General features: G+C 42.2%; 1 protein-coding gene across 5 annotated transcripts in view; it reads right to left on the bottom strand.

Moving 5' to 3' along the window:
- Positions 1–19,770, bottom strand: part of ANO4 (anoctamin 4) — a 121,327-nt gene that overhangs the window by 59,123 nt on the left and 42,434 nt on the right. For 3 of the 5 annotated variants that reach the window (XM_066633243.1, XM_066633246.1, XM_066633242.1), the window contains exons 4-8: positions 13,770–13,870; positions 13,488–13,589; positions 9,889–9,933; positions 4,960–5,091; positions 558–664 (exon numbers count right to left, since the gene is read on the bottom strand). In XM_066633243.1, the coding sequence (XP_066489340.1) occupies positions 558–664; positions 4,960–5,091; positions 9,889–9,933; positions 13,488–13,589; positions 13,770–13,870 (487 nt within the window). The remainder of the gene's footprint in view (positions 1–557; positions 665–4,959; positions 5,092–9,888; positions 9,934–13,487; positions 13,590–13,769; positions 13,871–19,770) is intronic. The other 2 variants (XM_066633245.1, XM_066633247.1) reach the window with 1 other exon arrangement.

Raw genomic sequence — 19,770 nt, forward strand, 5'->3', positions numbered from 1 at the left:
AGCTAGGAGGTTGAAATTACATATTTGAAAACAAAGTTACATTGAGATATTATGCACTAAATTTCACAATTATTACTTAATTATTGCTAGAGCTATTCAACATTAAACTTTGGATTTTTTTGGAGCACTGATTTTTTCAGCCAACTTTGCTGCAATTTAACCACTTTGGACGTGCTGAACAAAAATTGTTATTAGTTTCATTAAATAGAACACAAAAAGTTGTATAAGGTAGCTAAGTTTCATTTGTTTTGAAAAAATAACAACGGAGATATTATGTCTCAAAGTTGTCAAAATCTCACAGTTGTACTGAACATGGTCATACTATGGGGTCAAACAAATGGCTATTTCTCCAGGAGTATTCCACAGGTGAACCTAAAACTTTACCAAAGTTTGTTTGAGACACGTGGGACTCTGCACACAAAATTACATTAACATCTGTGATGGTTGCCCAGGGCACTTTTCAAAAACTAAACCACTTGACATGGAATGACCCATCTCCTAGGACTATCACAATAGGAGATGAACATAAGTAACATCTGCTGATGCCTTACACTTACCAATTTTATTTTTTCCTTCTTCATATTTCACTCTTTGTAAAATATGATGAACAATTCTACTTCTTGTAGCGTTGTTGAAGAAAGTGTCTTTATTGTGGATGATGAAGCTATTTTTGAAAACACCACAAGCACAGATGATAGTTACTGTTCATGACAATACAAGAAAGTGTCACTGACATCTCTGTTCATATAGGCAAGTAGTACAGAACAAAAGTTAAATCAGAGAATCCCAATATGAAATTGCTGTTCAGCATCGTTGTTGCAAAAACATTTGATGTGAAAGCAAAATTCTTAGGATGTTCAGAGCTTGTGGGATGGACAACCTGAAGAAGACCCAATTAGGCTTCCCTGATTGGTGGATTATCTTTGCCAGTCAAAGGCTGCACTCCAGTCCTGCTGCATTGAGTCCCATATGACTTATTTCTGAGAAAATATGCATAGGATAGGGTTGCATGATCCAAACATGTCAATATAAACATGTGTAGTGGAATAGTGGAAGATCTGGCAAGGAGATAAAATGTGGTGTCCACAGTGGCCCCTTTAAGAGTTAAGGCCTGGGCTTTCAGCAAAGGGTGAGCTGCACAGCTGCAGCCACTTGAAGGCAATAGGGCCCTCAGGGATATAGGGCCCTCAGGGATATAAGGAGCACCTGAGGTAGGAAGGCTTTGTGGGTAGCAGAAGGAGGAAAGTTTGAGGAAGGGGAGGCTGAATTAATGGACTGAAGAATTGATGGGTGAATGGAGACTGCTGGAGACACTGGAGTTTGGTGTGTGGCTGCTGTGCCCAAGACCTGCTGAGGACCAAGGGGCTGCTGTAGTGGTGGGAGGCTGCTGGCAGGAGAGAGGACCTCTGCAGGTTGAACAGGCGAGCTACCCTAGAGGTGGGGTCCAGCAGGACTGCAAGGCTGAACAAGGGCTATTCTTGGGTAAAAAGGGGTGCTAATTAGCTAAAAGTGGGCATAATTCTCCAGGCAGAGACTGGGAATCTGGCAGACTGGGAATCTGGCAGAACAACATGTCAACAAACTTACTTTATGAGATTAATAACTAATCTGAAGTGAAATTGGTCACTTGAACATTTCAAAGAGCACTTGCAATGGTTTAAGAGAGCAGAATAAAAATAATGCACCAGAAGGTTGTCTAAGGTATAACCTTAAACTAGCATAGCTGCAAGCAGGTATCAAGCCAGCTAATTAATTTCTGTTGATACATCTTGTATTGAAATATTTCCAGGCTGCAATCTTCAGCTTTTGGCCAAATGTGCTGTTAAAAGTCTATGCAGCTCTTCTTTGATTTATTAGATTTACATGAACAAAGGTAGATTTTGGACTGAATTGCTTTGCTTTCCTGTAACATTTGAGGATGCTAAGAGGTGAGCTCTTTAGTGCCCAATTCTATCCAACTTTCCAGCACAAGTGTAATCTCAGTGCAGCCCTGAGGTAAGGGAACAAATGTTCCCATACCTTGAGAAGGCCTCTGTGACTGCCTCCCCAACACAGGAAGCAATGTACACCCCATAGGCACGGCAGCACTGGCACTGGAAAATTGGATAGGATTGGGCCCTCAGATGGGTGGCCCAATCTTACTGGGTTGCACTGGTGGCAGTGGAAGGGTGGATTTGATAGGATTGGGCTCTAAGAGAAACAATTTAAACATGCATATTGAAAAATTATTAGAATATTTCTAAAATATTAGGGAGTTGGTCAGCTCTGGGTCAAATGGTAACCTGTTCAAGCTGTCCTCTTTCAATAAGAAATCTGCTATTTGGGAGTGACTTTCAAGAAGGCTTATAAAGTTGCCGGAATCACCGTAGGCACTCGTCCATAAGTCGATCTCACAGATAAGTCGAGGGTAGGTCTTGAGGCAAGAATCACAGAATTTTATATGACCCTCGGATAAGTCGGGGTTGGGGGGGGGGGTGTCTGATTATAGTTTTGTCTGATTTTACCCTAGGCCAGATCCTGAAAAATAACCTACCAGTAATTGTTACCTAAGAACTGACAGTCTCTAATTTATTAAAAATATAGTAAAAGATCATAAGATTCACTTTTATTCATAAACTTTAAATTCTGGTCTTCACCATCTTTTTGTAAACACTATCAAAGAGTAACTGCACTGTAAGTGCATACTAATAGAACAGTGGTTCCCAACCTGGGGTTCATGTACCCCCAGGGGCACTCAACAGGACCTTTAGGGGTACTTGAAAGAGAATGGAATAATGGCAGTGCTCCAGAATGCCTTGCAGGGCCAGCAAGGCAGGAAGGGAGGTAGCTAGTTGACTGTGAAAGCAGCTGCACATAGCTGAAACCCTATTTACTCAGAAGCAGACCCATTGCTTTCCCTGGGTGTTATTCCTAAGTAATGGTGCTCTGAATTGTAGTTTGTGGGACATTTGATGGTAGTGTTTCCACTTTCAGGGAAGGTGCATCCTGCAGTTGCAACAAGCCCACCCTCACCTGGTCTGTTTCCTCCTCTTGATTTACAGCAGGATCAAGGCTGTCAGGGGGTTTCCTGGTCAGTTTCCCTGATTGCATGGCTTGTAAATAGGGGGCAGAGAAAGAGGGACAGTGGGAAGGGAGAAGAGAAGGGGGAGAAAACAGTACAACAGAGTGAAGGCTGGTGGAGAGAAGAGAGGTGCTGGGGCTGAAGGGCAGAGAGAAGCAGGCAGTGCAGGGGTGGGGGGTGGGCGGGTGGGCGGGCGGCTGTGTGGGGGGGCTCTCCTCCTCCCTCTTGCTTGGAAGAAGCAGATGCAGAGTTGTAGACTCTGCATGAAGAAGCAGCCCTCCCGTTTCTCTCCCCATCTTCAGGCTACAATCTTTTCCTGGGAGTAAGCCCCATTGACAATAATGGAACTTACTTCTGAGTAGGCATGCACTGGCTTGGGCTCAAAGGCTGCCATCCTATGCACACTTTCCTGGGAGTAAGCCCCACTGATGACACGCATGGGAGGTGCTCCAAGGGCGAAATGCCCAGGAGCAGCAATGGGGAGGCAGGCAAGTGGAGCAGCTCCGTCAGTCTCCCTGCTCCAGGTAGGAAGGAGGGAGCGACAGGTGAGCCAAGTGGGTGGCGCATCACCCTCCCCAGCAGCACCACAGCTGCTCCACAGTGTGCCTGAAACAGCCCTGACCCCAAATGGCCCCACAAATAAGGTGGAGGGTAGATTCAGGAGCTATCTTGTAGGGACAAATTTATCGCCCTATAGGCAAGTATCTATGGTAACTAAAAATGCTGCAGATTGTGTATAATAAGACAAGAAAAAATATTATCCATTCTTAGGCCAGCTTTTCAGTCATGTGCATCACTGGTTCAATTTAACAAGTAGCTTACAAATCTAACTGCAGCAAACTTCTGTGATCACCGAGACACATTGATTTCACACAGTTCTTAGTTTTTCACAAGAGCAGACAACTTGCATGAATGGAAAAATGTGCTCTCCAAATATATATGTTGTGAACCTATTCTGTGCTCCTAGAGACTAAAAACTGGAATGTCAATTACACCAGATGACTTCCTCCAGTCCAGTAGTTCTCAAACATTTTGGCCTCTAGAGCCCTTTCAACTCATAAACATAGTCTCAGGGAGCTCCAGGGTTCTGAGGAGCAAACAGGGAGAAATGCTGCTGTAATCCTTCTAGTTCTGAATGAGGATTTGATCAGCTGGAGTGGTAAGATGAATGGGTACAGAAGGCCATCATAATACACTTGCGTATCTTATGCTGCAATCCTATCTACTCGTACGTGGGGGTAAGCTCCATTGATTATAATAGGACTTACCCCTGAGTAGACATAAGGATTGGGCTCTCAGGCATATCAGTCTAATTGCTCTTTGGTAGGATGGCTAAAGAAAACATTAATTTGACTCTCCATCAGAAAACGGTCTGCTAACTTTTTCATGGGTTAAAAGGAACTCATAACCACTTTTAAGATGCCACTTTAGCAATGGTGGAATTACAATTTATTCAGTTCATTATTATATACTTTCATTTCTTATTATTAAGAAGGGTACGTCATTTTTTTTTACATAGGTTTTTTTTGGATGTAATATAAAGTACAGATTTTGATCATGCCGCATGTACTGAATCTTATAAACATTATCAATGTCTTATTTTGACAAGCAATCATGGCATAGCTATTAAGTGTTCAGAGCACAACTACAAGTCCTTTTTATTTCTGACATTGGGTAGGTAAGATCTTCATAATACACTGAAAGGAGCCAAAAATGTAATATTTGAGCAAAATCTCAAATATTGCAGTAGTCGCTCATCCTTACTGATACATTGGCTAAGGTTCTCTCTGGCCCCCAGTATAAACGAACAACTGTGTTTCTTCATCTCAGATTGTGTTTTGCTTATAACACTACTTAGCTGTTCATCACTTAATCATAACACTTCATCAGCTACTCACTGATGAATCCTTTGTTGACTGAATGGGGCAGTGTAGCAGTCATTCTCCTCCAGGTCCGGCAGCCTTTCCTTGTCCAGCCTCATTGGCTTTCTAGGTAACCATCCTCGAAATCTGCTTAATTGTTTCTCGATTCTGCAGCATGTGAAAAGTAAAATCAAATGATAAATGTTTCTGACAACTTTATGTAATTTACGGAAGTATTTTCTTTATACAAGCCTGTATCAATTACTGGAGTAGTTAAATGCAGATGGCAGAAAGGCATGGGCAATCATTGCTCCCAGAATGTGCGTATTTGTAGCAAAACAGAACCACCTAGTTTAATTTTGTGATGCATAAGTTGAAGCACTTTCTGGCAAGTTATCTTCAGGTGAAACACTAAAGGTAGAATTATTCCTTCTGCTTAAAAGCCCAATCCTGAGCTCTTCAGTGCTGGCAGTATGAGTGTACTGGTAGTACTGGGTGTAGCAAACAAACCATAAGGCATGCCTGTGACACCCTGTGCCAAGTCAGCACCAGCACTGGCCCAGCAGCAGCTGGATGCTTCCTGGAGCTATATAAGAGCTCTGGTGGTAGTGAGGGCCCTGGGGGTGGGGGGTAGGCATTCCAGGACAGAGGGAGGGTGGGCAGGAGGAGGAACTGGGGTGGGAGGGGGGTGGGACCAGTGGAGCTCTGCTCTGTTGGATCCTGAACTCCATGTCAAACCAGAAGGCCCAACATGGAGTCTCTCAAGTCTGTGCTGGCAAAATAGGCAGCGCAGACTTGAGAAGCCCCAATACAGGGCTTGGGGCTTTCCCTAGGGAAAAGTGACAAAGGTCCCCTTCCCCCAAGGCAACCTCCAGTGGCTGCTTTGGGGTCTCAGGATGTCGGATGCCAGATGCCACTGCACCCAGCGGCGCTGCCACCTTTAGGAGTGCGTTGCCCGGCAGCGCAACCACATGCCTAAATATTCCTACTTCTTTGCACTGTCAGACACTCTGATAAAGGTGGGGAAACGAATAGAAGACCAACAGTCCAAGAGGCAGAAAACTCCTTGGGATTTCTCCTCCACTTCACTGCATCGCAAAACTCAGATCAGAGTGTCAGAGACCTGGTTGAATACATGAGGTTATGGCAGAGAACGGACACTTGACAACTAAGTTGGGGAACATGTCCCACAAGAATCATTTTCTCCAGAACTCATGTACCTCCTAAAGCTGAGTCAATTGCAGGTGTATTGGCTTGGCTTCTGGATTGCACCCAAAATATTACCCAGTGGACTTATTCTTAACAAAGAGCAGTCCTGAGGCCACTGGCACAGCATTTCCTCTGATTTTTTTCCCTACTGGCAGCAATAGGGATTTTTTCCCTATTGGCAGCAGTAGAACAAAAACACTTACTAGAGTGCAACAGATCTCAAAAAAAGCCCAAATAAGCTCTTGGCAATTTCATTTACTGGAGTTCTGAGTTGGTTTAGTTTACACTTGTACCTTAATTGACAAGCTGTACTAAGGACATGTAAACGTGAAGATTTCACAGCCCTGAAGGAAAGCTTGGGCAGCAGAACTTCAGGAAAATTAATCACTCTGCTTTTATTTACTACCACTCATGTATATCAGAGAGAGAGAGAGTGTGTGTTTTAAAAAGCTCCTCTGTCAGTTTGTTTCAGCTGCATTGTCTTCGTGTGCTACAAAATTTATGGACTCTCACAAGACAAATTGTATGGCGTGAGAACTGAAAGCAATGCCAGTTCTTAGATTTAGCCATCTCCATGAGATAGGTGAAAGCAAACACAAATGAAAGATTGCCGGCATAGTGACAATGTAAAAATACAGACATTTTATTCACACATGGAGGTTTCTAAGGCCTTCTGAGAACCAGCTGAGTCTTGGGCTATGCTTGGGGCCAGACTAGATATGTGAACAGTATGTTGTTGTTGTTAAAAGGAAAAGCAGCTATAGGAGGCTGCCAGTCTGAGCAAGGGAACAGCATTCCTGTTGCTCATGTCTTCCTGCCTTTTTTCTGCTCAAAAAGTTGATTTTTTTTTCCTGCAGGGCACCAGATAAGGGGCCTGCAGAAATGACAGGAAGCAAAGAAGTTAAACAACTGCTAACCCTGACAGGAGTTTATTCATGCAACCCAAGTTCAGGATGGCAACTATGCATTTCTGGCCCATGCGTAGCTAGGGTTTATCCTGTTCTATAAAGCAATAGTTCTGAAGTGTTGTCATGTGAAAGGGATCCTGAAACCCCATTTTGTCGCTTGGTAATGTTACCGTGGTAACTTTCTGGATTTGTCAAGCTAGTGCTTGGTGTCCACAAACAACAGGGACTCAGCAGGATTTCTTAAAAATTTTTTTACCATAAACTTTAGAACAGTGAGGTGAGTATTAACACTTTCTCTACAGGAGGCTTGCTCCTCAGTGGGACTTTCCAGATGGTCTTCAGGGAATGCTTCTCCTGTACCTCAGCCCTTCCCACCCATCCCCTCAGCAGCTTTTCCTCAGGGCCACTGTCTCTCTCCCACATGCCTTTCCAACTGCCTTTTAACATTCTTTTCCAACTGTCCTTTCCGAACCTTCCAACTGCCATTCCAACTGCTTTTCCCCAATTGCCATTCCAGCACACAAATTCTCCTTTCCTAGAATGACTCTCGGATCTTCCTATGCTTTTCTTGTTTCCTGAGTGTGCAACATCAATGCTGTTCCTCACTGTTCCCTGGCACCATAGTGGACAATGCGGAACAAACCCTATTTCTTCACCCCCAAATACACTTTCTTGACAGGACTACAGTCCTAGTTAGTTATATTTTTGTTACTTTATCCTAAACACATAAAATTCCTCACCCCAAAATCCATTCTCTTGACAAGTGTACTGAGTGAGAATATTAAATACTATAAAGATAAGTGGGTACGTTGAGGAAATTGCACACGTTTTCCTCTCACACACACACAAAAACTAATCTGAATACTAATTGTTTGCTCAAAACACATTTTTAGTGTCCAACGTATTTTAGAAGAGTGTTCTTCAACCTTGGGGTTGGGACCCCAATGGGTTATGAAACTTCAGTTGTGGGGTTGCAGCAACTTACAGGAATGACAAAGGTTGGAGATCACTGGACTAGAGCATGGCCAGGTAAAGGGAGAAGCACCTGATGAACCCCTTCAGGTACCAGGAGATTGTGTCCTAGTCCTGCTCAGGTTCTTAACAATTGTGCTAAAATAACTTTCACCAGTGCCAGGCTTCATGGTCACTTTTTCTGCTCTCTCTAATAAGAATATTTGGTTATAGTGAATAGTGCTGGGACAGCAGAATGGGAACGGGGAGTGGGTGGGATGGGCAGATAGGGTGTTGGTGGGTGGAATTCTCAGTGGGTCCCCAGTCTCATACTTTGTTTGTTTGTTGGGGTCATGGCACAAAAAAAGGTTGAAGACCACTTTTTAGAACAGGGGTGTCCAAATTTTTAGCAGAAGGGCCATATCATCTGTCAAACACTGTATCAGTGGCCAGGAAAAAAAAATACGTGTAATTTGCATTTCAAATTTAAATAAATTTATATAAATTAATATATTAGAGATGGAACTTATATGAATGAATGAAGGTCTTGCAATAGCTCATGGCCTATAAAAGGCCTTGTGCAAAGCAAAGCTGGCCTTTGCTGCCGCTCCTGCGTCACAGAAGTGAAACAGCAAGCAGTGGAGGGAGCCCTCATCCCATAACTCATGCTGAGAAAGGACTGGCAGCTAAACAGGGAAGAGAGATGTCTGCCCTCCTGTGGACGTTACTGGAAGTGCTAAAGGGCTGGCAGCTAAACAGGGAAGAGAGAAGTCTGCCCTCCTGTGGACAAGACTGGAAGTGCAAAGGGCTGGCAGCTAAACAGGGAAGAGGGAAATCTGCCCTCTTGTGGATGTGACTGGAAGTGCTAAAGGGCTGGCAGCTAAACAGGGAAGAGAGAAGTCTGCCCTCCTGTGGACGTGACTGGAAGTGCAAAGAGCTGGCAGATTAACAGTAAATCTTCTGAGGGCCAGAGATTGGAGATTGGGGACTCCCTGCGTGCCAGGTTGGGAGTCCTTGAGGGCCGCAAGTGGCCCCAGGGCCGGGGTTTGTGCACCCCTGTTTTAGAAGATCAACTAATACAGTTATGATGATGGCTAAATGAACTATTTCCCAAACCGTCCTTTTAAAGGTAATCCACAGTCTGAAACAGAATATACTCAAAATTAATAAACAAATAAATATAAATGTAATGGTTCCATCAGAGTTAAATGATGATTTGCACAAGGATTAAGGATTTGATCCTATGCATATTTACCTGGGAGTAAGCTCCATTAAACATAGTAGGACTCACTTTTGAGTAAAAATGTATAGGATTGTACTGTAAGTTACAGACGATTTATGTACTAATGTAGGAAACAGAATGGCAATACTTTACTTTCAAAATGTTTATTCCATTGCAAAAGATGGGTATCCATTTAAAAGATGTTTCATATGTTGGAGATTGAGAAACGCTGGTCAACAGACCTCTCAGGTATGCTGCAGTATCAAGGGTATCTTGCATTTAATTTGATTTCTAAGTGTACCCTATCTTTCTTTGTTGGGTTTTCAAAGTCTGTGTTTACCTGTGAGTCACTTCAGCATTTTCCCCATAGGGAGAGCAGCCATGTATAATCCATAAGACCTGGAATCCAGGAGTACAATATGGAGGGGTCACTCTGAGAGCCTTTTTTAAGGCAAGTCAAGTGGGACATAATTGTTAGAACAAGAAAACTAAATAACTATTTGTGAGGTCTGCAGTAAACCCAACAACTCTGCTGTCAGTAAAATATTCTCATCTGTTGGGACTGTTCCTTACTTAAAGAAACAACAGTGGGCACTTCAGATTCTCCTTCCCAAGTTGATCTTTTCCATTGTCATGTTGAACTAGTCTCTCTGCCAAAGGGTAAACATCACTCACCTGTTCAGGAACTTGTATCGGCGGTGCAGGTAATAGATTTTTCTCCTGGAAGAACAGCAAAAATGAAGCCAGTCGAGATAAACCCATCGTCAGTTACAGTATGAAACTAGCAAGGAAGGAAAGGAGATTGAAGATAGAAGCCTGTAAGAGGTGGAGGAAGAAACTAAAAAGAGAGATTAACAGACAGAACGATCACAAACCCACTACAGTGTCAGGTATCAGGGAAACAAAGGAAAAGTATTTTTTGTTGGTCTTAACTGATCTTCCTTCTTGCATTTATGTCAGGGAGGGAGATATTTTTCTTTCAAAAGATCCTGAAAACAGATGTCAGGTTTTTGGAAGTCTAAATAAAGTACTGTGCTTTAACATCAATAAATGAATTACTAAATATCGAACCACTCTGAGTGCCCTTCAGGGAAATAAAGTGGAGTATAAATACAGTAAATAAATAAATAAATAAATAGAGCATTGGATAAAAGGCATAGGATACAAACAGGGAAACAAGGGAAAATTCATACTGACAAAGCCTGGCGCCGTGTGACTGCCCTAACTATGCATGCATTCCATCTCTAGGTGTTGGTGTCAGAGATGCAGCTCTTTCCTATGAGGCAAAACAAAAGCGGAAGGCATGCACAGTTTATGTATTTGGCAGCTGCTCATATGAAATAAATAAGAATTGAATTAGTTTTTACACTTCTTGCGCCTGCAATGCAAATGTGAAAGCTATACTGGTTAGAATGTAAGGTAAAGGGAAAGGTTTCTCCTGGTGTTAAGACCTAGTCATGTTCAACTCTAGGGGTGGTTTCTAACCCAAATAGCCAAAGAGCCGGTTTTGTCCATAGACAGTTTCCGTGGTCATATGGCCAACATGACTAGATGCCTAAGGGCCCAATCCTATCCAACTTTCCAGCTCCGTTGTAGCTACAATGCAGCCCCATGGTAAGGGAACACATGTTCCCATACCTTGAGGAGGCCCCAGTGACTGCCCCTCCTCTACAAGATGCAGTGCACACACTACTGACACAATTGTACCAGCACTGGAAAATTGGGTAGGATTGGGCCCAAAGAGAACACCATTACCTTCCCACCGAGGTGGTACCTATTTATCTACTCGCATTTTGAACTGCTAGGATGGCAGGAGCTGGGACAAGCAATGGGGGTTCACTCCATCGCGCGGATTCAAACTTGCCAACCTTGGTTAGAATGTACCTTAGACTTTAAAATGGCTTTTCCATGCTTTCTGTCTGTGATGACTATGCCCCTACTAACAAGGTGAAAGGCATCTTTTAAGTGATGGTTCTCTCACATTGAGCAGGAGGAATGCAATGATCCTTATTTGCCCCAGCTTTAACATCAGTAGCTGAATTACTAAATATTGAGCCAGTTTGAGTGCCCTTTTCCTGTGGCCATTCACAGGTGTGAACGGTATTATTTTTTATTTTTTATTTTGTGAGCCCTCTGGGACAGAGAACCATTAAAAAAATTATTTTATTCTGCAAATCACTTACTAAAACGTTTTTTGTTGCAAAGTGCTAAACAAATATGTAGTAGTAATAGTTTTAAACACAACATGAAAGAACTAGTGCAAGAGTGAGGATCAAAGGTACTCATTAGGATTGTATGTGAAAGCAGAGGACTGAGTAAGATGTGCTATGTAAACCCTAGCTTTGGACATTAGTGTGGTGAGATGCGAAAGCTTCAAATAAGTAGACAGCCTGTGCACTTTACCACATGGATATAAGTATGAGATCCATTTCAGACATTACACAGAAGAGGAGAGAAGAGGAAGAACAAACCACTTGCTGTCACAGGGCCTAATACTCTATCCCTTATGCCCCATACAGGGAAGATAAAGGCATTTGCCCAGGTTTGGCTTGTGTACCAGCTGCACCTGATCTGGCTATAGTTAATTGTGTATGCTACCTTTCAATAGACTACTGTTACACACTCTGTGTGGGGCTGCCCTCGAAAAATCTTCAGAAAAATCAGCAGGTACAAAATGCATGGGTAGTGGTAGGAGTGAGGCTTCATACACATGCCATGGTGCTCTGGTTGAACTGGTTGCCAGTTTGTTTCTCAGCACAACTCAAGGTGCTGCTTACTATCTTTAAAGCTCTATAACCCTTCATCCCCACCATGTTCCCAGTACAGGTTCCCCCCTGTGAGCATTATTTCCCCTAGAAGGAAAGTTACCATTGGCACCAGTGGGATCTTCCCTCCCAGGAAAAATAGCAGCAATAGAAGGACATCTAGATAGGACCATGGAAAGGGCAAAGTGCTAAAGCCCTCCACTTCTTCCACCCCATGTTACTGCTATTTAAAACCAAGCATGACAATCTCAATCACAGAGGCTAAAGGTCTTGTGTAGTTTAGCTCTGCTGCTATCCTACATCCACCTCCAATATGTCTCCTGCAAACAAAATACCTGGGCACCTTTGCTCAAGGAAGTATTGCAGGAGAAGTCATGTCTGAATGGCAGGTCAAAGCTCCTGGCCAAAACTGAGGGCTGCTGCATATGAAAAGCCTCTGCAATTTCACTGCAAGGACTTAGAAGCTGAAGGAATTGCAGCTTGCAGCATGTCAAAGTAGTGAATTGCACTCACCTGAAAAGGTTGCACTCACCTGAGTTTTTTATAATCACAAATAATAATGTGGAGTTTTAGCTCATGATAATGGAACGTTTTTCTATTTGCTTTTTAGGTTTAGAATAAAGAAAATATCTGCAGAGCATGACTTAATAAGAAAGTGCAAATCAATAATGAAATGGTTATAGCATTGATCTAATTTGTTATGCTTTAGTAAGGGATTTAGGGCCAAATCCTACCCACCTTTCCAACACTAATGCAGCTGTGTCAATGAGGCATCTGCTTCATTCCGTGGTGGTAGGGCAGTCACGGAGGCCTCTTCAAGGTAAGGGAACATGTTCCCTTACTTTGGGGCTGCATTGCCACCAGAAGGTTGGATAGGATTGGGCCCTTAGTAGCTCAAGGAGCAGAGTTCATCTCAAGAGGTTTCAGAAGCTGTGAAAGTCAGTGGCAGATTGTGATAACTTTGTATACTCTAGACTTCTATTTTCTTTTAGTATGTAGCGGATCATTTGCAGTCTTACAAATCAAGAACCACATTTCATTCAAAAGACTCACACTAATGTAAATTTAGATAAATGAATGATGAACTACTAGATTGTTGAATATGTTAGTTGTACCCAATTTAAGCCAAGCACTAAAAACTATCTTAAAGCTATTTCTCTCCATAATCTAAAATAAAGCAGGTGTTAGTTTTCAGACTTAAAATATATTCATGCAAACCATATTTGACTTTTACTAGTTTTTTATACAGTCAAATATACCAAAATAGTCCTAATGACATTTTGGAATTAATTTGACCATCTGTACTTTGCAATAATTTAAACTATTCTCCTTAAATGTACTTTTGCAAAGGTAAACTACTTCATAATGAAATCTTTTACTTTCTAATAGTGTTTAAATGTTTAGGTGATCTTTGCCTCTAGCAATGCACCATACAAACTGGCAGGCTACAGGTGTCGGAACTGCCAGATACGTCCAATAGGCATGCACCTTCTGTGCTGCCGTACGTACCTGGATCTTCTTGACCTTCCATTGTTTTCAAAGAAATGTCCATTTAAAAAACAGCAGGGCACGAGTATGCAGGGGGCTCCAGCAGTGAAGGGGTTAAAGGGCCTAAGGACAGAACACCCCATGAAAATAGCAGCACTGCTATATACCACCTTTATTTAAAATTGAAACTGAATCAAACTTGAAGCCCACTAACAAGAAACAGCAATCAAATGCATTTCACTTTCATTTTTATGTTAGTTTAAAAGAACAGGACAGAAAGCATTAAAATATGACTACACCTACCTGAAAGGCATTCTTACATTCATAAGTTCTGCATATTTGCCCAGCACTTCCCATGGGGCATGTAACTTCACAAAGATGATATCGTTGTTTGATAAAGATGACTGCAAACAGAAAATGGGTTGATATAAAGACCTGTCCTGAACATTCGATGACTGTAGCTCCAGTATTCAGGCTAAACAGGATGGAGGACTGACATCCTAGGCATGTCTACTCAGTAAGTCCCATTGTGTAATAAAGCAGTAAGACTAACAAATAGTACTGGAGACACTGTAGCTCTTAGAGTTCATGTGGATTTAATAGTTAAAACGAGTACAATGGCTTTCTCCATGAGAGCCAGAGGAAATGAACAATATGGAGAAATGCAGAATGGCAAAGATAACCAATCAAACTAGCAGTCATAAATTGCTGGTGCACATGGCCCATTGATAGAACACATGGGTTGCACGTATAAAGTTCTAGGTTCAAGTGCTTGTGGCTCCAGGTATTCCTAAGAGAATCTCAGGGAGCAGGGCTAAGAAACATGACAGCCTGTCACTGGAAAATATATAGTTTGCCTTTGTATTAGCAGAGCTTCATATGGTTATATTTAAGTGCTGTCAAAGGAGTGAACAGTTTTTTAAAATATCTTGAAAATACATGTGTGTGCGTGCATATGACAGAGATGGCTCTTGACCTCTTGCTAACACAATAGCATACAATAGAGACTCCATCACTATTGTTCCTTCCTCCCGTTCTCCTTTGCAGCTGCCTTTCAGTAACCACATGCTTTCTCCAGATCTTCTTGTTAGGGTTCATATATACTTCCATGAAAGCATAGAGGTTTCTTTGCTTACAAATCTATTTCAGTATTGAAAAGAACTGATTGGTCAATAGCTGTAGTATAAATGTTAAGCAATGCATTGGTATAAGGCAATCCTTCTATAAAAACATTCAGGGCCCCACAATATGAGGAGAAAGTCTGTTATTTCTTCAAGATGTGTAGAACCCTAATTATAATGTCATATGAGAAAGAGTTCTATCCAAAGGGAGATTCTAAAATCCAATGAGCACAAATGCTCTCAGTAGAAAGAAATCTGGAGGAAGACATTTTGTTCCAGAAATATCAGAGAGCACGAAGAAAAAGTGCACGTGCTTGAATTAGGTTTTCTGTGAAAGATTTCTTGTGGAAACCACACAGAAAATGGGAACACAATAGCTAAAGAAATATTAAATGGGATACTTTTAAAAGCAGTTGAGAGAATAAACTGATATAAACAGCACAAATACAATTCTTCAAATCTGATCAATTATTGTTATGGAAATCTGACAACTAACAACACAAGCCTAATAGAAGTAAATCTTATTGCGTTCAGTGGGGCTTACTCCCAGGAAAGTAGTGATAGAATTGTGGCCTTAATCCCACATATTTGCAATACTTGCTTAATCTGAACTGTCAGGCAAAAGATCAGACCAGAAAATATCTTGGTCCAATTTGCATCTTCTAAGACAGTGGTTCCCAATCTGGGGTATGTGTACCCTCAGTGATACTTGCCAGGACCTTTATGGATACTTGAAAAATAATTGAATAAAGGTAGAAAAAGGCAGGTGTATATTAGACAGCCTTGTGGGGCTGGCAAAGCAGGAAGGAAGGCAACTATGCTGACTGTGAAAGCCCCACCAACTGCTAGTTTTTGGCCATCAATTTGTGTATTATCAGATATGGATCAGTAGTTGAAAACATATAAATTTGAACTAACAAACTATAATTACAAACATTTTGCTAATAGGATGGGTACAATTTATGGAAATGGGCTGCTAAGGGGTATGCAAGTAAAAAAAGTTGGGAACCATTGTTCTAAGACTTGCTATGTATATGGGGGCCGCACACGGCAGTGGCGTTTGTGGGGTGTCCATGGGTACAAGTGACCCTGGCCCTCAGAAGGCCTCCAGAGGGCCTTCAAATGTCACTTCCAGTTCTAGGCTGAAAACCAGAAGCATGTTTAAAGGCCCTCCGGAGGTCTTCTGAACTGTTCTGCGGGGGAGGGGGAGCAGTGCGTGCAGGGAGCAGCACCTCCACCCATGCCCCTGGGCACAACAGTGGCAAGGACTGCCACTGCCACAAGGACCCAAGAACATATGTGGAGAACAGTAGCAAAATGGTTGAATTCAGATGAGATTGTAATGGTGCTCATGTAAGATCATCTTCTGAGTGTATCAGAAGATTCTGATTATTCTGAGGTAAGAGGTAATGGGTGCTCTAAGGTAATAGGTTTAGTAGGTGATATATGATTGCTGCTTTCAGTGGGCTGTTCTGATTTTATCTTATTTGAGACACAACAGTATGCTGTTTTTGTTACTAGAGCTCTTTATTGTTTTAGATGATTAATTTTTAGTATAAACTCACTTTGGTTATTTTTAGAGAAGTGGTGTGTGTGTGTGTGTGTTTAAAATAAAAAAAAACATTTATAGAGTGTTAGGAAATGCAAACAGGGTCAAGAACATAGCTGGAATTAATTCTGCGATGTACTTACAGTGTTCTTACACTCCCAAAGCAAGCTAAATATCACAGATGGAGTTAACCACAAACATTATATAGAAATTTTAAAACATATCATACATTGTACTGAGCATTTGTATACAAGACTTGCATTATCAGGTCTACTGATAAATGTTCTAGTTACCATGCACAGTTATGAGTGCTCTTTTTTTCTGAAAATTTTTCCTGTGATAGTTAAAGGGATGCTGGTACCCACTTTGATACTTTGGCTTTAGTCAGAAGGAAAGAATTTCATGACTGGAAGGGCACAATCCTAACCAACTTTCCAGCACTGACATAGCTGTGCCAATGTGGTGAGCACTGCATCCTGCAGTGGGGAGGCTGTGAAGGAGGCCTCCTCAAGGTAAGGGCATGTTTGTTACCTTACATTAGGGCTGCATTGAGGCTAGGTGAGTGCTGGAAAGTTGGTTAGGATTGTGCCCCCAATCAGTCAGTGGGCACATTCATTTATCTGGCTTCAGTCTTGTTTGATTTATGGAGGCCACTATCAGTTAACTGTCTTCAGCATACAGTACTCTAGTGATCATGATGGAATCCTTCAGCAGGCAGCAGCTAAGCTATCTTGAACAGAAAGCAGCTGCTGTGTTCTGTGCTAGCTGTAGCTTCTAAACAATCTTTAAGGACAGTGTTGCATGGAGTTTATTTAAGGTATAATTTACAGCAACATTTCCCAATCTGGGGGTCATGATCCCCCAGGTGCCACACTTGAAAAATCCTCTCCTCTTAATGGGGATGGCAACTGGTGGAGAGCTGTAGATGATGGCATCCGTCTGGGATCTCTGTGCCATCACCACCACCAACTACAGGGTAAGAAAGGGATTTTTACGGGGCTTCTTACCTCCCTGTAGTTGTCATCAGTGGTGGCAGGGAGAATCCAGAAGTGATGGATGCCATTGCCTATGGGTCCTTCAAAGGTTCCAAACCCTTCCCTCTAGGGGAAAGAGGTTGGGAAGCACTGACCCAGATTGCACCAGAGAAATAGAGCCACTGCCTTTCCACCACTGCGGCCACCTGAAGATTCAGGCACAGCAGAGTATCTAAGAGCTCCACAAGGTTGAGAACTTGTGTAAAGCCTGAGCAGGAAGTGCGGTCTGGAAATTGAACTGCCACCTTGCCTGAAGAAGCTAAACCGGATCAGCTTTGGTCTCAGTTTGGAAGAGCAACTGAAACGCTGCTGACGGAGCTGATGGAACTTTGTGGAGGAATGAGCTGGCAAGAAATGGATAACATCTTGAGAGGCATTCTAATGCCTGATTTACAGCTGTCTGTGGAATCTGGGAAGGCTAGAGCTGTGCAGCCAGGATGATGACTGCACTATGAAGGGAAACGTGTGGAGAAATTGAGGGTTCTATGGGATTCACTCACAAAATAACACTTGTAAAAAAAAAACCATTTGAAAAAATGGGGTTTATGGACCGCTCGCCTATGTAAACTGCCTTGAGTCTCTGAGAAAGGTTGTACGTAAATATAGGTGGCTGATCCCATCAATAACCAAGACCTCCTGACCTTGAGATGGCATGCCAAATGCTGCTCCCCTCTCACCTGATGATGTGCCAACCTCAGCTTCATTGTTCTAGCTCAGCAGTTTCTTCCCCTCCACATTTCATTTTCCAATCCAGGGAGTGGAAGGAGAAGGAGCAGCAATGAAGGAGAGCAGGCAGACAGAGGTGGCTGCCCCCCTCCCCGCTGACCTTCTGCCAGAGGCAACTGCTTCAGTTGGCATCTTGGATGGGCTTGGCTCTGCCTCCATCCTTAGTGGGTCAAAAAATCCACCACGAATCACAGTTTCCATTTTGCCTTGAATCAGCTTCAGTAAAGCTCTTCTATACTCAGCTGAGATGTAGCAAACTAAAGAGTCTCGCAGTGAAGTTGGAGGAGTTGATTTGTAAAAGGAAAGTGGGAACCCCTTCAGCCAAAGCAGAATTTTGCCTTTGCTCTTGGTTGCTCTCAAGAACTTCTTTATATGCAGGGCTTTGCTTGTAACATCACAGAGACAGAGCCAATTTTGTATGATTTATGACCAGTTTAAAGAAGTGGAAAGTCTCCTTCACCACTTCAAGCCTATTTAATGTGACTAATATTTACAGAAGGAAATAATTATGCCTAATGAATTACATATTGCATATTCATGACTGTTCTTTGAAATGCATGGAAGGTGTTATAGAAGAAAACTGGTTTGGGCATTCAAAATAATTTCTCTTTTTTTAGCTTGCAAATGTAAAATAAGCACATGCAAAGTACAGGAAGATTATTAGAGCTTCAATGCAAAGAGATTCAATTTTCAGGTTATAATGTAATGCATTATTAGTATGTATACAATAAAAAAACTCTCACTGATCATGTGCTGGATCTACTTAAGTTATAACTGGAATCTAGCAAAAATTAGAACATCTAGTTATAAATGAGTTATGCACTGCCTCTTATAAAGATGCCCCCACAGCTACAAGTCTTGCTGTCTTCTTCTGAACTGCTTTCCTGGTGTAGGCAGGAGAGGCTCCATCAAAATCTACACAGGAGACTGTGTTTGTGGTGAACCTCCAAATGCCTTGCCCCTAGGGGAACAGAACCGCTTTTCTGGAAATAGAACTAATGATCATTCTGTCATTAGATGCCATTACACCAATCCCCACCTTCATCTCATAGCTATTGCACAGCAAACAACCAAGACTGTCATGTATAACAGGCCTGGTCAAGAATTATTGCCAGTGTATAGAAGTGAACAGTCACCAGCACTTGCCCACTCAATGTTATCATTTTAGTTATAATCCCATGTGTACTGTTACTACCTGGAAGGTATTGCATTAATCAATCATATCTTTCCAGCTGGGCTGTGGCAGAACTTGATAAGACATATGAACTCATCTTGATAGCCAGACATTTGATAACGTTATAAGAATGCATGGAAAGTCTTGACAGCAAAATACCAGAGAAGGAAGTGTTACCTTATAGCACAAAAACCAGACTCAACAACCACAATCCCTAGACAGTTAGGCTCTGTGTGATCGCCCTATCCTAACTGCAGGCTCCGGAAGTACATAACAAACTGATTTTGAAAAGGTGTGGGGGCCACTTGCAATGCCAAGTCAGGCTCTACTTTTTTTAGAACAATGTTCTAAAAATGTTCTTCTAGGGTGAACAAACCTGAGATTAACAATTTGTGTCATGAAGCTTCAATGACTCAACAGCAATTTAGGCCAGCCCCATATTCTTTAGGGCTCTGGGATTCCTCCAAGGCTCAAAGTCCTGGCCCTCCCCAATGATGTTCAGGCAAATCTATATGTGAATAGCATATAGAAATAAAAGAAATCCTAGAGTCACCATGTAATTCTATAGTTCATATACATGATGTATGCTTCAGCTGCCATGGCTGGAGTCATCCTGTATTGATCCTTGTGTGAGCCCCTGGGTCCATGACTAACAAGGCTGATGGCTGGGCAATGGAGATATATGCCTTCTCTTTCCTTG

This window comes from Tiliqua scincoides, chromosome 7 (genome assembly GCF_035046505.1).
Source record: "Tiliqua scincoides isolate rTilSci1 chromosome 7, rTilSci1.hap2, whole genome shotgun sequence".
Classification (NCBI taxonomy): domain Eukaryota; kingdom Metazoa; phylum Chordata; class Lepidosauria; order Squamata; family Scincidae; genus Tiliqua; species Tiliqua scincoides.